This window comes from Anomaloglossus baeobatrachus, unplaced genomic scaffold (assembly GCF_048569485.1).
Source record: "Anomaloglossus baeobatrachus isolate aAnoBae1 unplaced genomic scaffold, aAnoBae1.hap1 Scaffold_65, whole genome shotgun sequence".
NCBI lineage: Eukaryota > Metazoa > Chordata > Amphibia > Anura > Aromobatidae > Anomaloglossus > Anomaloglossus baeobatrachus.
The window spans coordinates 673,591-698,510 of NW_027445019.1; the positions used below are offsets into that span (position 1 = coordinate 673,591).

Below are 24,920 nucleotides of genomic sequence, written 5' to 3' on the forward strand. Positions count from 1 at the left end.
AGAAAGCTATGTGGGGACCACGGGGGGAACACTATTCTCCTTAAGGAGACTTTGCAAGCCAGTCTGGCTGCCAGGTAAGGGGACTTATAGCTGCAATGCCCCTCTGGGAAATATTCAAATTGTCTCTCCAGTAAAGGAGACAAACTCTAGCACAGCGCCACCTATTGGAAGTAGCGATCCTAAAAGTCACAAGTGGATTTTCAACAATCCATTGCAATATGACTCAGGATATATAAGCCAGATCAGAATCCCAATTTGCAGACACGGTGTTTCGGGGTGCTTGCCCCTCGTCAGTGCAAAGTATGGGGGTGTCTGATCTGGCTCATGAGAAAGCTATGTGGGGACCACGGAGGAACACTATTCTCCTTAAGGAGACTTTGCAAGCCAGTCTGGCTGCCAGGTAAGGGGACTTATAGCTGCAATGCCCCTCTGGGAAATATTCAAATTGTCTCTCCAGTAAAGGAGACAAACTCTAGCACAGCGCCACCTATTGGAAGTAGCGATCCTAAAAGTCACAAGTGGATTTTCAACAATCCATTGCAATATGACTCAGGATATATAAGCCAGATCAGAATCCCAATTTGCAGACACGGTGTTTCGGGGTGCTTGCCCCTCGTCAGTGCAAAGTATGGGGGTGTCTGATCTGGCTCATGAGAAAGCTATGTGGGGACCACGGGGGAACACTATTCTCCTTAAGGAGACTTTGCAAGCCAGTCTGGCTGCCAGGTAAGGGGACTTATAGCTGCAATGCCCCTCTGGGAAATATTCAAATTGTCTCTCCAGTAAAGGAGACAAACTCTAGCACAGCGCCACCTATTGGAAGTAGCGATCCTAAAAGTCACAAGTGGATTTTCAACAATCCATTGCAATATGACTCAGGATATATAAGCCAGATCAGAATCCCAATTTGCAGACACGGTGTTTCGGGGTGCTTGCCCCTCGTCAGTGCAAAGTATGGGGGTGTCTGATCTGGCTCATGAGAAAGCTATGTGGGGACCACGGGGGAACACTATTCTCCTTAAGGAGACTTTGCAAGCCAGTCTGGCTGCCAGGTAAGGGGACTTATAGCTGCAATGCCCCTCTGGGAAATATTCAAATAGTCTCTCCAGTAAAGGAGACAAACTCTAGCACAGCGCCACCTATTGGAAGTAGCGATCCTAAAAGTCACAAGTGGATTTTCAACAATCCATTGCAATATGACTCAGGATATATAAGCCAGATCAGAATCCCAATTTGCAGACACGGTGTTTCGGGGTGCTTGCCCCTCGTCAGTGCAAAGTATGGGGGTGTCTGATCTGGCTCATGAGAAAGCTATGTGGGGACCACGGGGGAACACTATTCTCCTTAAGGAGACTTTGCAAGCCAGTCTGGCTGCCAGGTAAGGGGACTTATAGCTGCAATGCCCCTCTGGGAAATATTCAAATTGTCTCTCCAGTAAAGGAGACAAACTCTAGCACAGCGCCACCTATTGGAAGTAGCGATCCTAAAAGTCACAAGTGGATTTTCAACAATCCATTGCAATATGACTCAGGATATATAAGCCAGATCAGAATCCCAATTTGCAGACACGGTGTTTCGGGGTGCTTGCCCCTCGTCAGTGCAAAGTATGGGGGTGTCTGATCTGGCTCATGAGAAAGCTATGTGGGGACCACGGGGGGAACACTATTCTCCTTAAGGAGACTTTGCAAGCCAGTCTGGCTGCCAGGTAAGGGGACTTATAGCTGCAATGCCCCTCTGGGAAATATTCAAATTGTCTCTCCAGTAAAGGAGACAAACTCTAGCACAGCGCCACCTATTGGAAGTAGCGATCCTAAAAGTCACAAGTGGATTTTCAACAATCCATTGCAATATGACTCAGGATATATAAGCCAGATCAGAATCCCAATTTGCAGACACGGTGTTTCGGGGTGCTTGCCCCTCGTCAGTGCAAAGTATGGGGGTGTCTGATCTGGCTCATGAGAAAGCTATGTGGGGACCACGGGGGAACACTATTCTCCTTAAGGAGACTTTGCAAGCCAGTCTGGCTGCCAGGTAAGGGGACTTATAGCTGCAATGCCCCTCTGGGAAATATTCAAATTGTCTCTCCAGTAAAGGAGACAAACTCTAGCACAGCGCCACCTATTGGAAGTAGCGATCCTAAAAGTCACAAGTGGATTTTCAACAATCCATTGCAATATGACTCAGGATATATAAGCCAGATCAGAATCCCAATTTGCAGACACGGTGTTTCGGGGTGCTTGCCCCTCGTCAGTGCAAAGTATGGGGGTGTCTGATCTGGCTCATGAGAAAGCTATGTGGGGACCACGGGGGAACACTATTCTCCTTAAGGAGACTTTGCAAGCCAGTCTGGCTGCCAGGTAAGGGGACTTATAGCTGCAATGCCCCTCTGGGAAATATTCAAATTGTCTCTCCAGTAAAGGAGACAAACTCTAGCACAGCGCCACCTATTGGAAGTAGCGATCCTAAAAGTCACAAGTGGATTTTCAACAATCCATTGCAATATGACTCAGGATATATAAGCCAGATCAGAATCCCAATTTGCAGACACGGTGTTTCGGGGTGCTTGCCCCTCGTCAGTGCAAAGTATGGGGGTGTCTGATCTGGCTCATGAGAAAGCTATGTGGGGACCACGGGGGAACACTATTCTCCTTAAGGAGACTTTGCAAGCCAGTCTGGCTGCCAGGTAAGGGGACTTATAGCTGCAATGCCCCTCTGGGAAATATTCAAATTGTCTCTCCAGTAAAGGAGACAAACTCTAGCACAGCGCCACCTATTGGAAGTAGCGATCCTAAAAGTCACAAGTGGATTTTCAACAATCCATTGCAATATGACTCAGGATATATAAGCCAGATCAGAATCCCAATTTGCAGACACGGTGTTTCGGGGTGCTTGCCCCTCGTCAGTGCAAAGTATGGGGGTGTCTGATCTGGCTCATGAGAAAGCTATGTGGGGACCACGGGGGAACACTATTCTCCTTAAGGAGACTTTGCAAGCCAGTCTGGCTGCCAGGTAAGGGGACTTATAGCTGCAATGCCCCTCTGGGAAATATTCAAATTGTCTCTCCAGTAAAGGAGACAAACTCTAGCACAGCGCCACCTATTGGAAGTAGCGATCCTAAAAGTCACAAGTGGATTTTCAACAATCCATTGCAATATGACTCAGGATATATAAGCCAGATCAGAATCCCAATTTGCAGACACGGTGTTTCGGGGTGCTTGCCCCTCGTCAGTGCAAAGTATGGGGGTGTCTGATCTGGCTCATGAGAAAGCTATGTGGGGACCACGGGGGAACACTATTCTCCTTAAGGAGACTTTGCAAGCCAGTCTGGCTGCCAGGTAAGGGGACTTATAGCTGCAATGCCCCTCTGGGAAATATTCAAATTGTCTCTCCAGTAAAGGAGACAAACTCTAGCACAGCGCCACCTATTGGAAGTAGCGATCCTAAAAGTCACAAGTGGATTTTCAACAATCCATTGCAATATGACTCAGGATATATAAGCCAGATCAGAATCCCAATTTGCAGACACGGTGTTTCGGGGTGCTTGCCCCTCGTCAGTGCAAAGTATGGGGGTGTCTGATCTGGCTCATGAGAAAGCTATGTGGGGACCACGGGGGAACACTATTCTCCTTAAGGAGACTTTGCAAGCCAGTCTGGCTGCCAGGTAAGGGGACTTATAGCTGCAATGCCCCTCTGGGAAATATTCAAATTGTCTCTCCAGTAAAGGAGACAAACTCTAGCACAGCGCCACCTATTGGAAGTAGCGATCCTAAAAGTCACAAGTGGATTTTCAACAATCCATTGCAATATGACTCAGGATATATAAGCCAGATCAGAATCCCAATTTGCAGACACGGTGTTTCGGGGTGCTTGCCCCTCGTCAGTGCAAAGTATGGGGGTGTCTGATCTGGCTCATGAGAAAGCTATGTGGGGACCACGGGGGAACACTATTCTCCTTAAGGAGACTTTGCAAGCCAGTCTGGCTGCCAGGTAAGGGGACTTATAGCTGCAATGCCCCTCTGGGAAATATTCAAATTGTCTCTCCAGTAAAGGAGACAAACTCTAGCACAGCGCCACCTATTGGAAGTAGCGATCCTAAAAGTCACAAGTGGATTTTCAACAATCCATTGCAATATGACTCAGGATATATAAGCCAGATCAGAATCCCAATTTGCAGACACGGTGTTTCGGGGTGCTTGCCCCTCGTCAGTGCAAAGTATGGGGGTGTCTGATCTGGCTCATGAGAAAGCTATGTGGGGACCACGGGGGAACACTATTCTCCTTAAGGAGACTTTGCAAGCCAGTCTGGCTGCCAGGTAAGGGGACTTATAGCTGCAATGCCCCTCTGGGAAATATTCAAATTGTCTCTCCAGTAAAGGAGACAAACTCTAGCACAGCGCCACCTATTGGAAGTAGCGATCCTAAAAGTCACAAGTGGATTTTCAACAATCCATTGCAATATGACTCAGGATATATAAGCCAGATCAGAATCCCAATTTGCAGACACGGTGTTTCGGGGTGCTTGGCCCTCGTCAGTGCAAAGTATGGGGGTGTCTGATCTGGCTCATGAGAAAGCTATGTGGGGACCACGGGGGAACACTATTCTCCTTAAGGAGACTTTGCAAGCCAGTCTGGCTGCCAGGTAAGGGGACTTATAGCTGCAATGCCCCTCTGGGAAATATTCAAATTGTCTCTCCAGTAAAGGAGACAAACTCTAGCACAGCGCCACCTATTGGAAGTAGCGATCCTAAAAGTCACAAGTGGATTTTCAACAATCCATTGCAATATGACTCAGGATATATAAGCCAGATCAGAATCCCAATTTGCAGACACGGTGTTTCGGGGTGCTTGCCCCTCGTCAGTGCAAAGTATGGGGGTGTCTGATCTGGCTCATGAGAAAGCTATGTGGGGACCACGGGGGAACACTATTCTCCTTAAGGAGACTTTGCAAGCCAGTCTGGCTGCCAGGTAAGGGGACTTATAGCTGCAATGCCCCTCTGGGAAATATTCAAATTGTCTCTCCAGTAAAGGAGACAAACTCTAGCACAGCGCCACCTATTGGAAGTAGCGATCCTAAAAGTCACAAGTGGATTTTCAACAATCCATTGCAATATGACTCAGGATATATAAGCCAGATCAGAATCCCAATTTGCAGACACGGTGTTTCGGGGTGCTTGCCCCTCGTCAGTGCAAAGTATGGGGGTGTCTGATCTGGCTCATGAGAAAGCTATTTGGGGACCACGGGGGAACACTATTCTCCTTAAGGAGACTTTGCAAGCCAGTCTGGCTGCCAGGTAAGGGGACTTATAGCTGCAATGCCCCTCTGGGAAATATTCAAATTGTCTCTCCAGTAAAGGAGACAAACTCTAGCACAGCGCCACCTATTGGAAGTAGCGATCCTAAAAGTCACAAGTGGATTTTCAACAATCCATTGCAATATGACTCAGGATATATAAGCCAGATCAGAATCCCAATTTGCAGACACGGTGTTTCGGGGTGCTTGCCCCTCGTCAGTGCAAAGTATGGGGGTGTCTGATCTGGCTCATGAGAAAGCTATGTGGGGACCACGGGGGAACACTATTCTCCTTAAGGAGACTTTGCAAGCCAGTCTGGCTGCCAGGTAAGGGGACTTATAGCTGCAATGCCCCTCTGGGAAATATTCAAATTGTCTCTCCAGTAAAGGAGACAAACTCTAGCACAGCGCCACCTATTGGAAGTAGCGATCCTAAAAGTCACAAGTGGATTTTCAACAATCCATTGCAATATGACTCAGGATATATAAGCCAGATCAGAATCCCAATTTGCAGACATGGTGTTTCGGGGTGCTTGCCCCTCGTCAGTGCAAAGTATGGGGGTGTCTGATCTGGCTCATGAGAAAGCTATGTGGGGACCACGGGGGAACACTATTCTCCTTAAGGAGACTTTGCAAGCCAGTCTGGCTGCCAGGTAAGGGGACTTATAGCTGCAATGCCCCTCTGGGAAATATTCAAATAGTCTCTCCAGTAAAGGAGACAAACTCTAGCACAGCGCCACCTATTGGAAGTAGCGATCCTAAAAGTCACAAGTGGATTTTCAACAATCCATTGCAATATGACTCAGGATATATAAGCCAGATCAGAATCCCAATTTGCAGACACGGTGTTTCGGGGTGCTTGCCCCTCGTCAGTGCAAAGTATGGGGGTGTCTGATCTGGCTCATGAGAAAGCTATGTGGGGACCACGGGGGAACACTATTCTCCTTAAGGAGACTTTGCAAGCCAGTCTGGCTGCCAGGTAAGGGGACTTATAGCTGCAATGCCCCTCTGGGAAATATTCAAATTGTCTCTCCAGTAAAGGAGACAAACTCTAGCACAGCGCCACCTATTGGAAGTAGCGATCCTAAAAGTCACAAGTGGATTTTCAACAATCCATTGCAATATGACTCAGGATATATAAGCCAGATCAGAATCCCAATTTGCAGACACGGTGTTTCGGGGTGCTTGCCCCTCGTCAGTGCAAAGTATGGGGGTGTCTGATCTGGCTCATGAGAAAGCTATGTGGGGACCACGGGGGAACACTATTCTCCTTAAGGAGACTTTGCAAGCCAGTCTGGCTGCCAGGTAAGGGGACTTATAGCTGCAATGCCCCTCTGGGAAATATTCAAATTGTCTCTCCAGTAAAGGAGACAAACTCTAGCACAGCGCCACCTATTGGAAGTAGCGATCCTAAAAGTCACAAGTGGATTTTCAACAATCCATTGCAATATGACTCAGGATATATAAGCCAGATCAGAATCCCAATTTGCAGACACGGTGTTTCGGGGTGCTTGCCCCTCGTCAGTGCAAAGTATGGGGGTGTCTGATCTGGCTCATGAGAAAGCTATGTGGGGACCACGGGGGAACACTATTCTCCTTAAGGAGACTTTGCAAGCCAGTCTGGCTGCCAGGTAAGGGGACTTATAGCTGCAATGCCCCTCTGGGAAATATTCAAATTGTCTCTCCAGTAAAGGAGACAAACTCTAGCACAGCGCCACCTATTGGAAGTAGCGATCCTAAAAGTCACAAGTGGATTTTCAACAATCCATTGCAATATGACTCAGGATATATAAGCCAGATCAGAATCCCAATTTGCAGACACGGTGTTTCGGGGTGCTTGCCCCTCGTCAGTGCAAAGTATGGGGGTGTCTGATCTGGCTCATGAGAAAGCTATGTGGGGACCACGGGGGAACACTATTCTCCTTAAGGAGACTTTGCAAGCCAGTCTGGCTGCCAGGTAAGGGGACTTATAGCTGCAATGCCCCTCTGGGAAATATTCAAATTGTCTCTCCAGTAAAGGAGACAAACTCTAGCACAGCGCCACCTATTGGAAGTAGCGATCCTAAAAGTCACAAGTGGATTTTCAACAATCCATTGCAATATGACTCAGGATATATAAGCCAGATCAGAATCCCAATTTGCAGACACGGTGTTTCGGGGTGCTTGCCCCTCGTCAGTGCAAAGTATGGGGGTGTCTGATCTGGCTCATGAGAAAGCTATGTGGGGACCACGGGGGAACACTATTCTCCTTAAGGAGACTTTGCAAGCCAGTCTGGCTGCCAGGTAAGGGGACTTATAGCTGCAATGCCCCTCTGGGAACATTCCTTAGGTGGGGGCACGTGCTGGAGAGAGTTAAGCTGTGCGCCATGCCCCGGAGATTTTCAAAGCGTTAGGTTTACCGACAGGAGGTCGTCTACAGCCGTCTCAGTGTGTTACAGCACTGAAAGCAAAGAAAGGCAAGGTGAAAGACAGAGGAGTTTACCTCTCCACTCAGCAGATAATATAGAATATACAGGAGTTTACCCCTCCACTCAGCAGATAATATAGAATATACAGGAGTTTACCCCTCCACTCAGCAGATAATATAGAATATACAGGAGTTTACCCCTCCACTCAGCAGATAATATAGAATATACAGGAGTTTACCCTCCACTCAGCAGAGAATATAGAATATACAGGAGTTTACCCTCCACTCAGCAGATAATATAGAATATACAGGAGTTTACCCCTCCACTCAGCAGATAATATAGAATATACAGGAGTTTACCCTCCACTCAGCAGATAATATAGAATATACAGGAGTTTACCCTCCACTCAGCAGAGAATATAGAATATACAGGAGTTTACCTCTCCACTCAGCAGATAATATAGAATATACAGGAGTTTACCCTCCACTCAGCAGATAATATAGAATATACAGGAGATTACCCTCCACTCAGCAGATAATATAGAATATACAGGAGTTTACCCTCCACTCAGCAGATAATATAGAATATACAGGAGTTTACCCTCCACTCAGCAGATAATATAGAATATACAGGAGTTTACCTCTCCACTCAGCAGATAATATAGAATATACAGGAGTTTACCCCTCCACTCAGCAGATAATATAGAATATACAGGAGTTTACCCCTCCACTCAGCAGATAATATAGAATATACAGGAGTTTACCCTCCACTCAGCAGATAATATAGAATATACAGGAGTTTACCCCTCCACTCAGCAGATAATATAGAATATACAGGAGTTTACCTCTCCACTCAGCAAATAATATAGAATATACAGGAGTTTACCTCTCCACTCAGCAGATAATATAGAAATATACAGGAGTTTACCCTCCACTCAGCAGATAATATAGAATATACAGGAGTTTACCCTCCACTCAGCAGATAATATAGAATATACAGGAGTTTACCCTCCACTCAGCAGATAATATAGAATATACAGGAGTTTACCTCTCCACTCAGCAGATAATATAGAATATACAGGAGTTTACCCTCCACTCAGCAGATAATATAGAATATACAGGAGTTTACCTCTCCACTCAGCAAATAATATAGAATATACAGGAGATTACCCTCCACTCAGTAGATAATATAGAATATACAGGAGTTTACCTCTCCACTCAGCAAATAATATAGAATATACAGGAGTTTACCTCTCCGCTCAGTAGATAATATAGAATATACAGGAGTTTACCCTCCACTCAGCAGATAATATAGAATATACAGGAGTTTACCCTCCACTCAGCAAATAATATAGAATATACAGGAGATTACCCTCCACTCAGTAGATAATATACAATATACAGGAGTTTACCTCTCCACTCAGCAGATAATATAGAATATACAGGAGTTTACCCCTCCACTCAGCAGATAATATAGAATATACAGGAGTTTACCCCTCCACTCAGCAGAGAATATAGAATATACAGGAGTTTACCTCTCCACTCAGCAGATAATATAGAATATACAGGAGTTTACCTCTCCACTCAGCAGATAATATAGAATATACAGGAGTTTACCCCTCCACTCAGCAGATAATATAGAATATACAGGAGTTTACCCTCCACTCAGCAGATAATATAGAATATACAGGAGTTTACCCTCCACTCAGCAGATAATATAGAATATACAGGAGTTTACCCCTCCACTCAGTAGATAATATAGAATATACAGGAGTTTACCCTCCACTCAGCAGATAATATAGAATATACAGGAGTTTACCTCTCCACTCAGCAGATAATATAGAATATACAGGAGTTTACCTCTCCACTCAGCAGATAATATAGAATATACAGGAGTTTACCCGCCACTCAGCAGATAATATAGAATATACAGGAGTTTACCTCTCCACTCAGCAGATAATATAGAATATACAGGAGTTTACCTCTCCTCTCAGCAGATAATATAGAATATACAGGAGTTTACCCTCCACTCAGCAGATAATATAGAATATACAGGAGTTTACCCTCCACTCAGCAGATAATATAGAATATAGAGGAGTTTACCCTCCACTCAGCAGATAATATAGAATATACAGGAGTTTACCTCTCCACTCAGCAGATAATATAGAATATACAGGAGTTTACCCTCCACTCAGCAGATAATATAGAATATACAGGAGTTTACCTCTCCACTCAGCAGATAATATAGAATATACAGGAGTTTACCCTCCACTCAGCAGATAATATAGAATATACAGGAGTTTACCCTCCACTCAGCAGATAATATAGAATATACAGGAGTTTACCTCTCCACCCAGTACAGAAATAATCTTCAAGGCGATGTCTATTATTCCTCTGGATATGTTATTCTTGTTCTCCTCCATGTTTGGTGATTCCGGTGAGAAAACTAGGTGGTGAAGGTGTCTGGCTCTTCTGTGTCGTTAGGATTGGAGGGTCTGTCAATCATACAAGGACGTCATCATTAGTCAGATACAGAACTGAGGTTATTACGCATTGGGATATGCAGACTATTATTTCTTATATCTATAAATGTCCATCAGGTGAAGATTTATACCTTTTATTTACAAGCTTGTGCTTTTCAACACTCTGCAAAGAAATCTGGAGCATCAGTTTATTTATAACCTTCATTAATATACGGTGTAGATACACAGGGGTCAGTGGGTGCTCTCCTGTAGAGACACAGGGGTCAGTGGGTGCTCTCTTCTGGAGACACGGGGGTCAGTGGGTGCTCTCCTGTGGAGACACGGGGGTCAGTGGGTGCTCTCCTGTAGAGACACGGGGGTCAGTGGGTGCTCTCCTGTAGAGACACAGGGGTCAGTGGGTGCTCTCCTGTAGAGACACGGGGGTCAGTGGGTGCTCTCCTGTGGAGACACAGGGGTCAGTGGGTGCTCTCCTGTAGAGACACAGGGTTCAGTGGGTGCTCTCCTGTAGAGACACAGGGGTCAGTGGGTGCTCTCCTGTAGAGACACGGGGGTCAGTGGGTGCTCTCCTGTGGAGACACAGGGGTCAGTGGGTGCTCTCCTGTGGAGACACAGGGGTCAGTGGGTGCTCTCCTGTAGAGACACAGGGCTAAGTGGGTGCTCTCGTCCGCTGGCCCGGACGCCTTTAGAAAGACAGCGTGGCCCAGGGCTCATCCCAACTGAACGCCCGACCTCCTTAACCGTGGGCGGAACACTACTCAGACACCACCGGGTGATTTAATCACAATATTAAGACTTAATTGGATCCTCAAACAATTAACAGCACATAACACATAACCAGCAAAACACAGAATATAACCAGCAAGAGAGTCTCCCCCTTCCGCTGGCTCACCAGGGATTTAGAATGTCCTTGCCTCAGAGCTTCCAGGGCCGCTTACTCCAATCCAGCAGCACCCCGCTTTCGGCGGGCACCTACCAAGAATTGAATAACGCCAGATTTAGGAAGCTGAATGAGGACTGCAATACCTGTAGTCAGGTGATTGGATTGTCCCAAGCTGGATTCCTTCCTTAGGTAGTCCTTGATATCAAAAAGTCGAATCCTTGCATTCGATGCTGAAGTCCATATAGTATTATAATCCAGGTTCAGGTATGGCTTGCCAATCGGATCCGCAGGTCCTAGATTGGTAGCATGTATCAAGAATCTACCCGGGCAATGGACAGTCCTCCTGCTTATACCCCTGAGCTCTCAATTCAGACCATTAGGGTCTTCACAATTGGTGGATAAGACTGGGCTCTTATTGGCTAGATCTCAAGCCATATACAAAATATCCAGAGAAGAGGGAGAGACAGATAATTTACATCACATCTTGCAAGTCACATAGTAATACAATGGGAAGTTCACATAATTGATTTGTCTGGGTGTCTGACCCTCACTGACCAAGGCAATTACATGAGTCAACAAGAACTGTAACCCTAGACTCCTAAGAGTCTTGTAGAAACAATGAGGCGGCTTATCCCCCGTTTATAAACAAACTATCATCATGTCTGGCTGAATTTTAAGAACTTAACCCATGCTAGGCACTGACAGAGTCCATGTCGTCACATACGGGGTCCGTGTATAACTTTACTAGCTTTTATTATACTCACAAATAGCAGAATTCATGCCTGTATAACAAGTAAAGGCACTTCCGGTCTAAGTCACATCCCTCAGCAGGTGTTTTCGTCTAGAGAAGCTGTCAACTTGGAAAATGCCATTTCTGCTATTTCAGTGTTAATCTGCAGGTAAATAGCATTACATTGCTGTCCGATTGTAAAAAAAAATAAACTGTTTTCCTTCTTGGAGATTTCCGGTTTTCAGTTACGGGGGCGTGCACAGAGGAGCTTGAGTCACCGCTCACGATACGGAGTGTGCTGGCTGTAAGTACGTCCCGGTACACAGCCGCCTCTGTATTGCGTCTGCGTAGATGTCAAAGTGGTGAGGTGTGATGGCTGTAATCGCTGCCTGCACCGACCTCATGACTGAAAGCCAGCAGCACCTGTGTGGAAGTGTCATGCTAGCTACGAGGAAGTACCAAGCGAACGACGAAAGGGAAGATGGTGATCCCTGACCAAGCCTACTGCTGAGCCCTGGCTTCCTCAGCACCGTACATAGGTTTCGCACCTATGCGCCGAGCAGGATACCTGGCCCTGGCTGACCCTTAAGTATGCTGTATGTAGGGAGTGGATGGGATGAGCGCTTGGTCAACCCCACTAAGCTCTAAAAAAGACACAGGGATAACAAATAGGGGAAAGTAAACAAATAAAGTTATCTACAGATGACACAGGGAGAGGAAATGCAACAACAAAGTTTCTACAGATGTAAGCTGACTGCTTGCACTGAAGACTTGTTAAGGGGATTAGACCTATCACAAGCACAGAGTAAGGAGAAATGGGTCTAAAAAAAAGACACCAAGGGAAGTGCTGATGAAAACCAGCTGAAAGGGTGAGGAACACCGCAGGGTCTTAAAGGGAAAGGGATGAAAACCGAGCAGAGGAGATACATAGGATACCAAATACATCAAGCAGCAATAATAGAAGGTCAGAGAGTCAGCTTGCGCAGGCAAACGCTGTAATCTTTGTTAAAAAATACAAGACATTATTTGTGCATAGTTACTTCTTTGTTTGGCATACTATATAAGCTGGCCACATGATGCAAGAAAACAGAAACTCTCAGTACACCACTAACGTGTGTTCTGTATTGATTTCTCCAAGCGCTTGTAAAACAAATCTTATTAATTTGGAGTTCCAAGGGCATAGAACGAATGTATTTTGTTCACAAACATGGGTTCACAAACAGGGGTCCAGACATACATTATACATCCAGATCACGAGTGAAAATCGATCTTCTGGGGAAAGTAATGCTAATAGCTGCAGCATAAAGGTAAGAAATTTTAATTCTTTACACTTGCATTACTTTCTGGAGAGTTTCATCTAATTTTAATCTGGGTGAGTTATTTTATATTAAAGAGTCTGGTTCAAGAACTGAGAAAGTTACCTATGCCTTTGTGAACTGTGTGCATGGGATGTGATCAGTGTGTAAGTGTGGATTTAGTATTGTACTGGTCATTGGTTTGGGGTTGGATTGCAATATTGGTGGATTGTATGGATGATGATTAATGCTGAGAGCAGTGTGCTATAACAGAAAGAAAACCCATATGGTTCCAAGTTTCAGACGTGAGATCTGATGGGATTCGCCTGACCAAATGGTCAGACATGGGAAAAGACAGAGAGAATTGTCATAGTGAAAGGCAGGAGTCCCTGCTGGTTTTATCTCTGAATCTTTTTGGTGTACCTGTTGACATAGACAGAACAGGGAGTTACAGATTGGCTATAGGTCGCTCTGCTGTTTATAGGTTTGTCAGCAAAAAGATCCTGAAAGAATGTGAAGAAAGTATCTGTTGTGTAAATGTTTGATAAACGGACCAGTGCGGTGACCGTGTGCAGCGTGTATCGTACAGACTCTATAATGGAGATTGGGGAGAGATCAAAACCTAAGCTCAGTTTCTAAAATGTTCTGAACATTGATAATTCTAACAAAGAGAAGCCGGAGCAGATGGAGACAGACCCCACTGCCCCCCATATCTGTAATGTGGGGGCTGAGCAGCCGCAGATGGAGGCAGACCCCACTGCCCCCCATATCTGTAATGTGGGGGCTGAGCAGCCGCAGATGGAGACAGACCCCACTGCCCCCCATATCTGTAATGTGAGGGCTGAGCAGCCGCAGATGGAGACAGACCCCACTGCCCCCCATATCTGTAATGTGGGGGCTGAGCAGCCGCAGATGGAGACAGACCCCACTGCCCCCCATATCTGTAATGTGGGGGCTGAGCAGCCGCAGATGGAGACAGACCCCACTGCCCCCCATATCTGTAATGTGGGAGCTGAGCAACCGCAGATGGCGACAGACCCCACTGACCCCCATATCTGTAATGTGGGGGCTGAGCAGCCGCAGATGGAGAGAGACCCCACTGCCCCCCATATCTGTAATGTGGGGGCTGAGCAGCCGCAGATGGAGGCAGACCCCACTGCCCCCCATATCTGTAATGTGGGGGCTGAGCAGCCGCAGATGGAGACAGACCCCACTGCCCCCCATATCTGTAATGTGGGGGCTGAGCAGCCGCAGATGGGGATAGACCCCACTGCCCCCCACATCTGTAATGTGGGGGCTAAGCAGCCGCAGATGGAGGCAGACCCCACTGCCCCCCATATCTGTAATGTGGGAGCTGAGCAGCCGCAGATGGAGACAGACCCCACTGCCCCCCATATCTGTAATGTGGAGGCTGAGCAGCCGCAGATGGAGACAGACCCCACTGCCCCCCATATCTGTAATGTGGGGGCTGAGCAGCCGCAGATGGAGAGAGACCCCACTGCCCCCCAGATCTGTAATGTGGGGGCTGAGCAGCCGCAGATGGAGACAGACCCCACTGCCCCCATATCTGTAATGTGGGGGCTGAGCAGCCGCAGATGGAGACAGACCCCACTGCCCCCCATATCTGTAATGTGGGGGCTGAGAAGCCGCAGATGGAGACAGACCCCACTGCCCCCCATATCTGTAATGTGGGGGCTGAGCAGCCGCAGATGGAGACAGACCCCACTGCCCCCCATATCTGTAATGTGGGGGCTGAGCAGCCGCAGATGGAGACAGACCCCACTGCCCCCCATATCTGTAATGTGGGGGCTGAGCAGCCGCAAAAGAAACCCTGACTGACTGTTACATGAATAAGAAGGCTGCTCCACAAGTGAATGCACAACCTGGAAGCAGCGCACCGCTATGACAGAGCATGGGTGAGTACACCGCGCGTGCTCCCATCTCCCTATCCCTTCTACCAACATTTTTAATCCCTGGTTTCTGATCCCCATAGACTTATCCGGGGACAGGATTCTGGATCGGAATGATAACAGGGATCCCACGGTCCCGGTTTTCTGCAAGTCTGCCCATCTCTAATTGTGATATAATTATGGGTATCCAGGTAGGGAGTTGTGGTGAAGCAGGTAGGAAAGTCCTGAGGATGAGGGGAGCGCACTCCTATATACCCAGAGTTAGTCACAAAAGGGTGGCTTGTGAGAGAATACAAGCCATTTTGTATTCTATAGAAACCATCTTATAACTGAATGATGTCGTAGGTACAGATAACACTGATGGGCGGGGAAGCTTCACATTTCTACACACCCCGGCGGCTCTTATTGGTGCAGTTACTTCTTTGTTTGGGATACTATATAAGCTGGTCACATGATGTAACAAAATAAAAACTCTCAGTACACCACTAACGTGTGTGTTGTATTGATTTCTCCAAGCGCTTGTAAAACAAATCGCTTATTAATTTGGAGTTCCAAGAGCATAGGAGGAGTGAATTTCACTCACATCTTCTATAGCTGGACATCACAATACTGTCTGCCACCCGTGACACATCCATGACAATACTCCTCCTTCTATGAGTGGTTTGAGGACACTCAGGACTAGGCTTATCCGGATAGGCAGCATGAAATAATCGGAACAACCTTGTGGCATTCACATCCGATGCTGGGACGCACATCCTCTCCTCCGTCCGTAACCCCTCCAGTGCACCAAGTAAAATAGGGAACGACGTAGAAAATGAGAGTCAACAATCTTAGCTATTTCAAGCTCTAAACTGCCATCAACCATGATTGGGACCGGCGGCAATGGAGATGGGTCCAAGGGTATCACATACTTCTTGAACAGACACCTGTGGAATACATTGTGGATCCAAAGAGCCTGAGGTAACTCCAGAAATGCTACTGGGTTAGTGACAGTGATTACTTTAAAGGGACAAATAAACCTAGGCCCCAGCGTCCAGGTAGGAACCTTCAACTTGATATTCCTGCTAGACAACCACATATAGTCATAGACAACCACACATAGTCATAGACAACCACATATAGTCATAGACAACCACATATAGTCATAGACAACCACATATAGTCATAGACAACCACATATAGTCATAGACAACCACACATAGTCATAGACAACCACACATAGTCATAGACAACCACATATAGTCATAGACAACCACACATAGTCATTCACACTTAGGTCCGGACCTTGCAGGCGTTCTTTTGTCAACCACATGTTTGTATCTGTCTCCCATGAGCTTCAAATTACTCTGAACCCCTTGCCAAACAGAAGAGAGCGATGAGGCAAAACGCTGCTCCTCAGGAACTCCCGAAGCCCCTCTACCACTAAAGGCACCAAATTGCGGATGAAAACCGTATGCACCAAGTTAACCTGCCAGAAGACTCCTGATGACAAATATTTATAGCAAATTCAGCCAATGGTAAGATGGCCAGTCCTCCTGGATCTCAGAGACAAAACACTTGGGCTTGGTCTCACCAACTGACTGAGTGTGGAATGCAGAAGAGAAAGAAAACCGCACCCCCAATTCAGCACAAAACGCTTTCCAAAACTAGGAAATAAACCGGGTTCCCCGATCGGAGACCTCATCAGAAGGAACCTCGGGAAGCCTCACAAATTCATCGGAGAACACCTGAGCCAGAGTCTTAACATTCGGCAGTGCTGTAATACGATGAAATGTACCCTCTATCTGAACCTATACACATTATCTATCTATATATAGAGATTCGCCCGGGTTAATAACTGCAGTTAACAAAATAGAATGTATTAACAAAAATGTATTCTGCACACAAACACCACAAAACACATATAGAAATGTAATTATAATGTCTGTCTCCCCCTCTGTATATATCTCTCTGTCTCTCTCTCTCTTTCCCTGTCTGTCTCTTTCTCCGTCTATCTCTTTCCCTGTCTGTCTATCTATCTCTGTCTCTGTCTCTTTCCCCGTCTGTCTCTTTCCCTCTCTTTCCCTGTCTGTTTCTGTCTCTTTGTCTGTGTCTGTCTCTTACCCTGTCTATGTCTGTTTCTTACCCTGTCTGTGTCTGCCTCTTTCCCTGGCTGCATTGTGACACGCCAACATTCCATATAAGGGCGTGGCTGCGCATTCTTCTGAAGTTCTGGCTGCACTGTGGCTCCCAGCTCCATTTGCTTTAATGGAGGCAGGATTTTTGATGAATAACTGTAAAGCGCGGGGTTAAAATTTCACCTCAAAACATAGCCTAACAGTGTCATACCCTCCATTGATAGCTGGGGACCTCTAGGGCTCATCAGGGCTGGCTGTAGAGGTGTCATATATAGATATATATATTCCTGTTGATGAAAGTGGTATCTGCCCTCTCAATTCTGAAACGTGTGTGTTTATGATTCGCTGACATTACAGGGTTGGACTCTCTTGATTGAGAATAATGGCTAATTTCCTAGCCTGTAGTATTCACACTTTGTACATAATATTGTCCGTGTCAGTTTAATGTAGCTGTTTTTTTGCCAGGACGACCCCCGGACCTATTTAGGTACCTTACTATATTTACACGACTCTTACTTATATGTGCGTCTGTTTTGGGGACTCTTATTTTAGATATATTTATTATAAGTTATTTAACGGGATTTTCTGATATGTTGAGGTTGTTTCGTCCTCTCGAGCCTCCGACACCCCCCTCAAGGTCGGGGCATAAGGCTGAGTCGACCCCCCCCTCCTGCAAACTGGGGACAGGGTTCACATGATGACTACCACCAGGGAAGCTCCGGGATAAAGCATCTGCCGTGATATTTTTAACCCTTGGATGGTAAGCCACAGTAAAATTAAACCTAGTAAAAAATAAAGGTCATCTCGTCTGCCGGGGGATGAGAGGTTTGGCAGACTCGAGATTTGGCAGGTTTTGATGGTCTGTGATTACGATAATGTGATGGACTGCCTCCTCTAGCCAATGACGCCATTCCTCGAAAGCTAACTTAATCATGAAGAGTTCTCAATTGCCAACTTCAGTTTTCCTAAGACAATTTTTTGGAAAAGAAAGTGCATGGAAGCCATTTATCAGAAGACAGACCTTGTGACATCACAGCCCCCACCCCCACCTCTGATGCATCAACCTTTACAACAGGGGTTCCCAACCTGTGGTTCACTAGCCACATATGGCTCGCCTGCTGCTGACATGTGGCTCGCCTGCTCCTGACATGTGGCTCGCCTGCTCCTGACATGTGGCTCGCCTGCTCCTGACATGTGGCTCGCCTGCTCCTGACATGTGGCTCGCCTGCTCCTGACATGTGGCTCGCCTGCTCCCGACATGTGGCTCGCCTGCTCCCGACATGTGGCTCGCCTGCTCCCGACATGTGGCTCGCCTGCTCCCGACATGTGGCTCGCCTGCTCCCGACATGTGGCTCGCCTGCTCCTGACACGTGGCTCGCCTGCTCCTGACACGTGGCTCGCCTGCTCCTGACACGTGGCTCGCCTGCTCCTGACACGTGGCTCGCCTGCTCCCGACACGTGGCTCGCCTGCTCCCGACATGTGACTCGCCTGCTCCCGACATGTGGCTCGCCTGCTCCCGACATGTGGCTCGCCTGCTCCCGACATGTGGCTCGCCTGCTCCCGACATGTGGCTCGCCTGCTCCCGACATGTGGCTCGCCTGCTCCTGACATGTGGCTCGCCTGCTCCTGACACGTGGCTCGCCTGCTCCTGACACGTGGCTCGCCTGCTCCTGACACGTGGCTCGCCTGCTCCTGACACGTGGCTCGCCTGCTCCTGATATGTGGCTCGCCTGCTCCTGACACGTGGCTCGCCTGCTCCTGACACGTGGCTCGCCTGCTCCTGACATGTGGCTCGCTGTCGGTCACCGGAGAGAAGACAGTGGAATTGTTTGTTAACTCCTCAGGGAGCTGCACAGCCACGCCGCAAATTTCCAAGCAGTCAGCTGCACGGCTTCCTTCATGTGTTAACACCACTGTCACTAGTCTGCAGCACAGTTATGACAGCGATGATAACTTCTTGAGGGAGCCAGCAGCAGACTCGGACTGGCCGGTCCCTGTAGTGGGCAGCTTAATCTGCGGTCACCACCGCTCTCCTGAGTAGTGTGCACACTGCGCAGCATTTCCTTCACTTGCACACACTGCACAGCTGACACAGCAGGCCCAGGAGGCAGCGCACTGTTCTGTGCAATCCTGAGCCCGGCGTCCATGCTGCTGAGGAGAGCGGTGGTTGCGGTGACTGCAGCTCCCTCCTTCGTGATCAAAAGTATTTTATGCATTATGGCCTCAGTGTACATCAGCGTGATGAGATCAGCACCTTGCTGACATCATCACACTGCTGCGGGCAGAGGTAAGGGCTCCATGGAGGAGCCGAAGAGGCAAGGTTTAATCAATGTGGATCAGTGAGGAGGAGATTAGGGCACATAATGGGGCACTGTTTGAAAGGGCCACAGCTTTGTAAGAGGCAGTGGGGTGGAGGGGGGGGAGGGAGTACTTTATTCAGAGGGGCAGGGTGTGTGAGGAGTATATTTTACAAAATTGCAGTGTGAGGGGGAATATTTTGGAGAAAGGCAGTGTGGGGGGATATTTTGAAGAGGTGCGGTGTAGGGGGGATATTATGGAGGGGGTAATATAGGGGGGATATTTTGCAGAGGGGCAGTGTATGGGGAATATTATGGAGAGAGGCAATATAGAGGGGATATTTTGCAGAGGGGCAGTGTGGTGGGATATTAAGAAGAGTGGCAGCATGGGGGAATATAATGGAGTGGGGCAGTGTGGAGAGATATTATGGATAAGGGCAGTGTATATGTGGTTGGAGATATCTCGTGAAGGAAGCACAGCAGTTCTTTATTCAGGGGCACAGCACGGGAGATATTTATATTTATGGGGCAGTATAATGATACTTTTATTTGTAAAGGTGCTGTGTGGGGAAGTGCTGCTGAAGAATAAAGAGGGAGGTCTGCAGAGACGAGCGGTGGGCACGAAACCTCATCATGGCCTCTGTATTGCATGGAGACAAAAGAAGGGATGGGAACGACTCAGAAGATGTCACCTATAAAGGTACCTGGATGTAATGATTAATTATTTGTGATTTTGCCTGCGTCTTATCAGTATTGTGGTTCCTGTATGGTCCGCAGTCTGATAACTCCCAGCATCTCCTTACCATTGTTAAGGACAAACTGGAGTTGTAAGTTCATGCAAAACAAATTTGAACATGTGGCTAAGCATGGTGATTTATTTATGTACTGACAGTGGTTTTTACGCTGCATTTATGTGCTGACTGTTGTTGTAATGTGGCATTCATGTGCTGATGGTGGTTCTGGCGCTGCATTCATGTGCTGGTGGTGATTCTGGAGCTTTATTCATGTGCTGGTGGTGGTTTTGAAGCTGTATTCATGTGCTGATGGTGGCTCAGGAACTGCATTCATGTGCCAATAGTGGTCCTGGCACTGCATTAATTTGCTGATGCTGGCAATGGTACTGTATTCATGTGCAGGATGATGAACACCTGAATGACTGCATGCGTATGGTTCTCACTAGTTACAACCCATATTTTGAAAGACTGGCAGAGCACATGCAATGTCAGATTTCACACTGAATTATTAAGTTGCACATTCGTTTCCAGTTGTTTCCTCTACAGCTAAACTGGCTTTATCTGCGTCTTCATCTCTACAATGTGGCTGTCAAGGAAAAAAAGGTGTGGACCCCGCTCTACAATAAAAGACTGTGAAACATCAGGCTGGATAAGTATAGGTGCTGAGGAAAACCAAGAAGGTTCAATCTCCAGAGGAGACAAGGGGACCGTCCCTCCACCTGGGGACAGACAGGTACAATCTACAGAGGAGACAAGGGGGCCGTCCCTCCACCTGGAGACAGAAAGGTACAATCTACAGAGGAGACAAGGAGGCCGTCCCTCCACCCGGAGACAGACAGGTACAATCTACAGAGGAGACAAGGGGGCCGTCCCTCCACCTGGAGACAGACAGGTACAATCTACAGAGGAGACAAGGGGGCCGTCCCTCCACCTGGAGACAGACAGGTACAATCTACAGAAGAGACAAGGGGGCCGTCCCTCCACCTGGAGACAGACAGGTACAATCTGCAGAAGAGACAAGGGGGCCGTCCCTCCACCTGGAGACAGACAGGTACAATCTACAGTAGAGACAAGGGGGCCGTCCCTCCACCTGGGGACAGACAGGTACAATCTACAGAAGAGACAAGGGGGCCGTCCTTCCACCTGGAGACAGACAGGAACAATCTACAGAGGAGACAAGGGGGCCGTCCCTCCACCTGGAGACAGACAGGAACAAACTACAGAGGAAACAAGGGGGCCATCCCTCCACCAGGGGACAGACAGGTACAATCTCCAGAAGAGACAAGGGGGCCGTTCCTCCACCTGGGGACAGACAGGTACAATCTCCAGCTCCAGAGGAGACAAGGGGGCCGTCCCTCCACCTGGAGACAGACAGGTACAATCTCCAGAGGAGACAAGGGGGCCGTCCCTCCACCTGGAGACAGACAGGTACAATCTCCAGAAGAGACAAGGGGGCCGTCCCTCCACCTGGAGACAGACAGGTACAATCTACAGAAGAGACAAAGGGGCCGTCCCTCCACCTGGAGACAGACAGGTACAATCTCCAGAGGAGACAAGGGGGCCGTCCCTCCACCTGGAGACAGACAGGTACAATCTCCAGAAGAGACAAGGGGGCCGTCCCTCCACCTAGAGACAGACAGGTACAATCTACAGAGGAGACAAGGGGGCCGTCCCTCCACCTGGAGACAGACAGGTACAATCTACAGAGGAGACAAGGGGGCCATCCCTCCACCTGGAGACAGACAGGTACAATCTCCAGAAGAGACAAGGGGGCCGTCCCTCCACCTGGAGACAGGTACAATCTCCAAAGGAGACAAGGGGGCCGTCCCTCCACCTGGGGACAGACAGGTACAATCTCCAGAGGAGACAAGGGGGCCGTCCCTCCACCTGGCGACAAACAGGTACAATCTCCAGAAGAGACAAGGGGGCCGTCCCTCCACCTGGAGACAGACAGGTACAATCTCCAGAAGAGACAAGGGGGCCGTCCCTCCACCTGGAGACAGACAGGTACAATCTCCAGAAGAGACAAGGGGGCCGTCCCTCCACCTGGAGACAGACAGGTACAATCTACAGAGGAGACAAGGGGGCCGTCCCTCCACTTGGAGACAGACAGGAACAATCTACAGAGGAGACAAGGGGCCGTCCCTCCACCTGGAGATAGACAGGTACAATCTACAGAGGAGACAAGGGGGCCGTCCCTCCACCTGGAGACAGACAGGTACAATCTACAGTAGAGACAAGGGGGCCGTCCCTCCACCTGGAGACAGACAGGTACAATCTCCAGAGGAGACAAGGGGGCCGTCTCTCCACCTGGGGACAGACAGGTACAATCTACAGTAGAGACAAGGGGGCCGTCCCTCCACCTGGAGACAGACAGGTACAATATACAGAAGAGACAAGGGGGCCGTCCCTCCACCTGGAGACAGACAGGTACAATCTCCAGAGGAGACAAGGGGGCCGCCCTCCACCTGGAGACAGACAGGTACAATCTACAGAGGAGACAAGGGGGCCGTCCCTCCACCTGGAGACAGACAGGTACAATCTACAGTAGAGACAAGGGGGCCGTCCCTCCACCTGGAGACAGACAGGTACAATATACAGAAGAGACAAGGGGGCCGTCCCTCCACCTGGGGACAGACAGGTACAATCTCCAGAGGAGACAAGGGGGCCGCCCTCCACCTGGAGACAGACAGGTACAATCTACAGAAGAGACAAGGGGGCCGTCCCTCCACCTGGAGACAGACAGGTACAATCTACAGAAGAGACAAGGGGGCCGTCCATCCACCTGGAGACAGACAGGTACAATCTCCAGAGGAGACAAGGGGGCCGTCCCTCCACCTGGGGACAGACAGGTACAATCTACAGAGGAGACAATGGGGCCGTCCCTCCACCTAGGGACAGACAGGTACAATCTCCAGAGGAAACAAGGGGGCCGTCCCTCCACCTGGAGACAGACAGGTACAATCTACAGAGGAGACAAGGGGGCCGTCCCTCCACCTGGGGACAGACAGGTACAATCTCCAGAAGAGACAAGGGGGCCGTCCCTCCACCTGGGGACAGACAGGTACAATCTACAGAGGAGACAAGGGGGCCGTCCCTCCACCTGGAGACAGACAGGTACAATCTACAGAGGAGACAAGGGGGCCGTCCCTCCACCTGGAGACAGACAGGTACAATCTACAGAAGAGACAAGGGGGCCGTCCCTCCACCTGGAGACAGACAGGTACAATCTCCAGAGGAGACAAGGGGGCCGTCCCTCCACCTGGAGACAGACAGGTACAATCTTCAGAAGAGACAAGGGGGCCGTCCCTCCACCTGGGGACAGACAGGTACAATCTACAGAGGAGACAAGGGGGCCGTCCCTGCACCTGGAGACAGACAGGTACAATCTACAGAAGAGACAAGGGGGCCGTCCCTCCACCTGGAGACAGACAGGTACAATCTCCAGAGGAGACAAGGGGGCCGTCCCTCCACCTGGAGACAGACAGGTACAATCTACAGAAGAGACAAGGGGGCCGTCCCTCCACCTGGAGACAGACAGGTACAATCTACAGAGGAAACAAGGGGGCCGTCCCTCCACCTGGGGACAGACAGGTACAATCTACAGAGGAGACAAGGGGCCGTCCCTCCACCTGGAGATAGACAGGTACAATCTACAGAGGAGACAAGGGGGCCGTCCCTCCACCTGGAGACAGACAGGTACAATCTACAGAAGAGACAAGGGGGCCGTCCCTCCACCTGGAGACAGACAGGTACAATCTACAGAGGAGACAAGGGGGCCGTCCCTCCACCTAGGGACAGACAGGTACAATCTCCAGAGGAAACAAGGGGGCCGTCCCTCCACCTGGAGACAGACAGGTACAATCTACAGAGGAGACAAGGGGGCCGTCCCTCCACCTGGGGACAGACAGGTACAATCTACAGAAGAGACAGGGGGCCGTCCCTCCACATGGGGACAGACAGGTACAATCTACAGAAGAGACAAGGGGGCCGTCCTTCCACCTGGAGACAGACAGGAACAATCTACAGAGGAGACAAGGGGGCCGTCCCTCCACCTGGAGACAGACAGGAACAATCTACAGAGGAAACAAGGGGGCCGTCCCTCCACCTGGAGACAGACAGGTACAATCTCCAGAGGAGACAAGGGGGCCGTCCCTCCACCTGGAGACAGACAGGTACAATCTACAGAGAAGACAAGGGGGCCGTCCCTCCACCTGGAGACAGACAGGTACAATCTCCAGAAGAGACAAGGGGGCCGTCCCTCCACCTGGGGACAGACAGGTACAATCTACAGAGGAGACAAGGGGGCCGTCCCTCCACCTGGAGACAGACAGGTACAATCTACAGAGGAGACAAGGGGGCCGTCCCTCCACCTGGAGACAGACAGGTACAATCTCCAGAGGAGACAAGGGGGCCGTCCCTCCACCTGGAGACAGACAGATACAATCTTCAGAAGAGACAAGGGGGCCGTCCCTCCACCTGGGGACAGACAGGTACAATCTACAGAGGAGACAAGGGGGCCGTCCCTGCACCTGGAGACAGACAGGTACAATCTACAGAAGAGACAAGGGGGCCGTCCCTCCACCTGGAGACAGACAGGTACAATCTCCAGAGGAGACAAGGGGGCCGTCCCTCCACCTGGAGACAGACAGGTACAATCTACAGAAGAGACAAGGGGGCCGTCCCTCCACCTGGAGACAGACAGGTACAATCTCCAGAGGAAACAAGGGGGCCGTCCCTCCACCTGGAGACAGACAGGTACAATCTACAGAGGAG

The 24,920-nt window shown here is 48.9% G+C and overlaps 1 protein-coding gene across 1 annotated transcript in view; it reads right to left on the reverse strand.

Moving 5' to 3' along the window:
* Positions 1-24,920, reverse strand: part of LOC142286279 (uncharacterized) — a 214,190-nt gene that overhangs the window by 159,752 nt on the left and 29,518 nt on the right. Inside the window, exon 2 of the mRNA XM_075333338.1 lies at positions 10,043-10,192. Within this exon, the coding sequence (XP_075189453.1) occupies positions 10,043-10,120 (78 nt within the window). The 5' untranslated portion in view covers positions 10,121-10,192. The remainder of the gene's footprint in view (positions 1-10,042; positions 10,193-24,920) is intronic.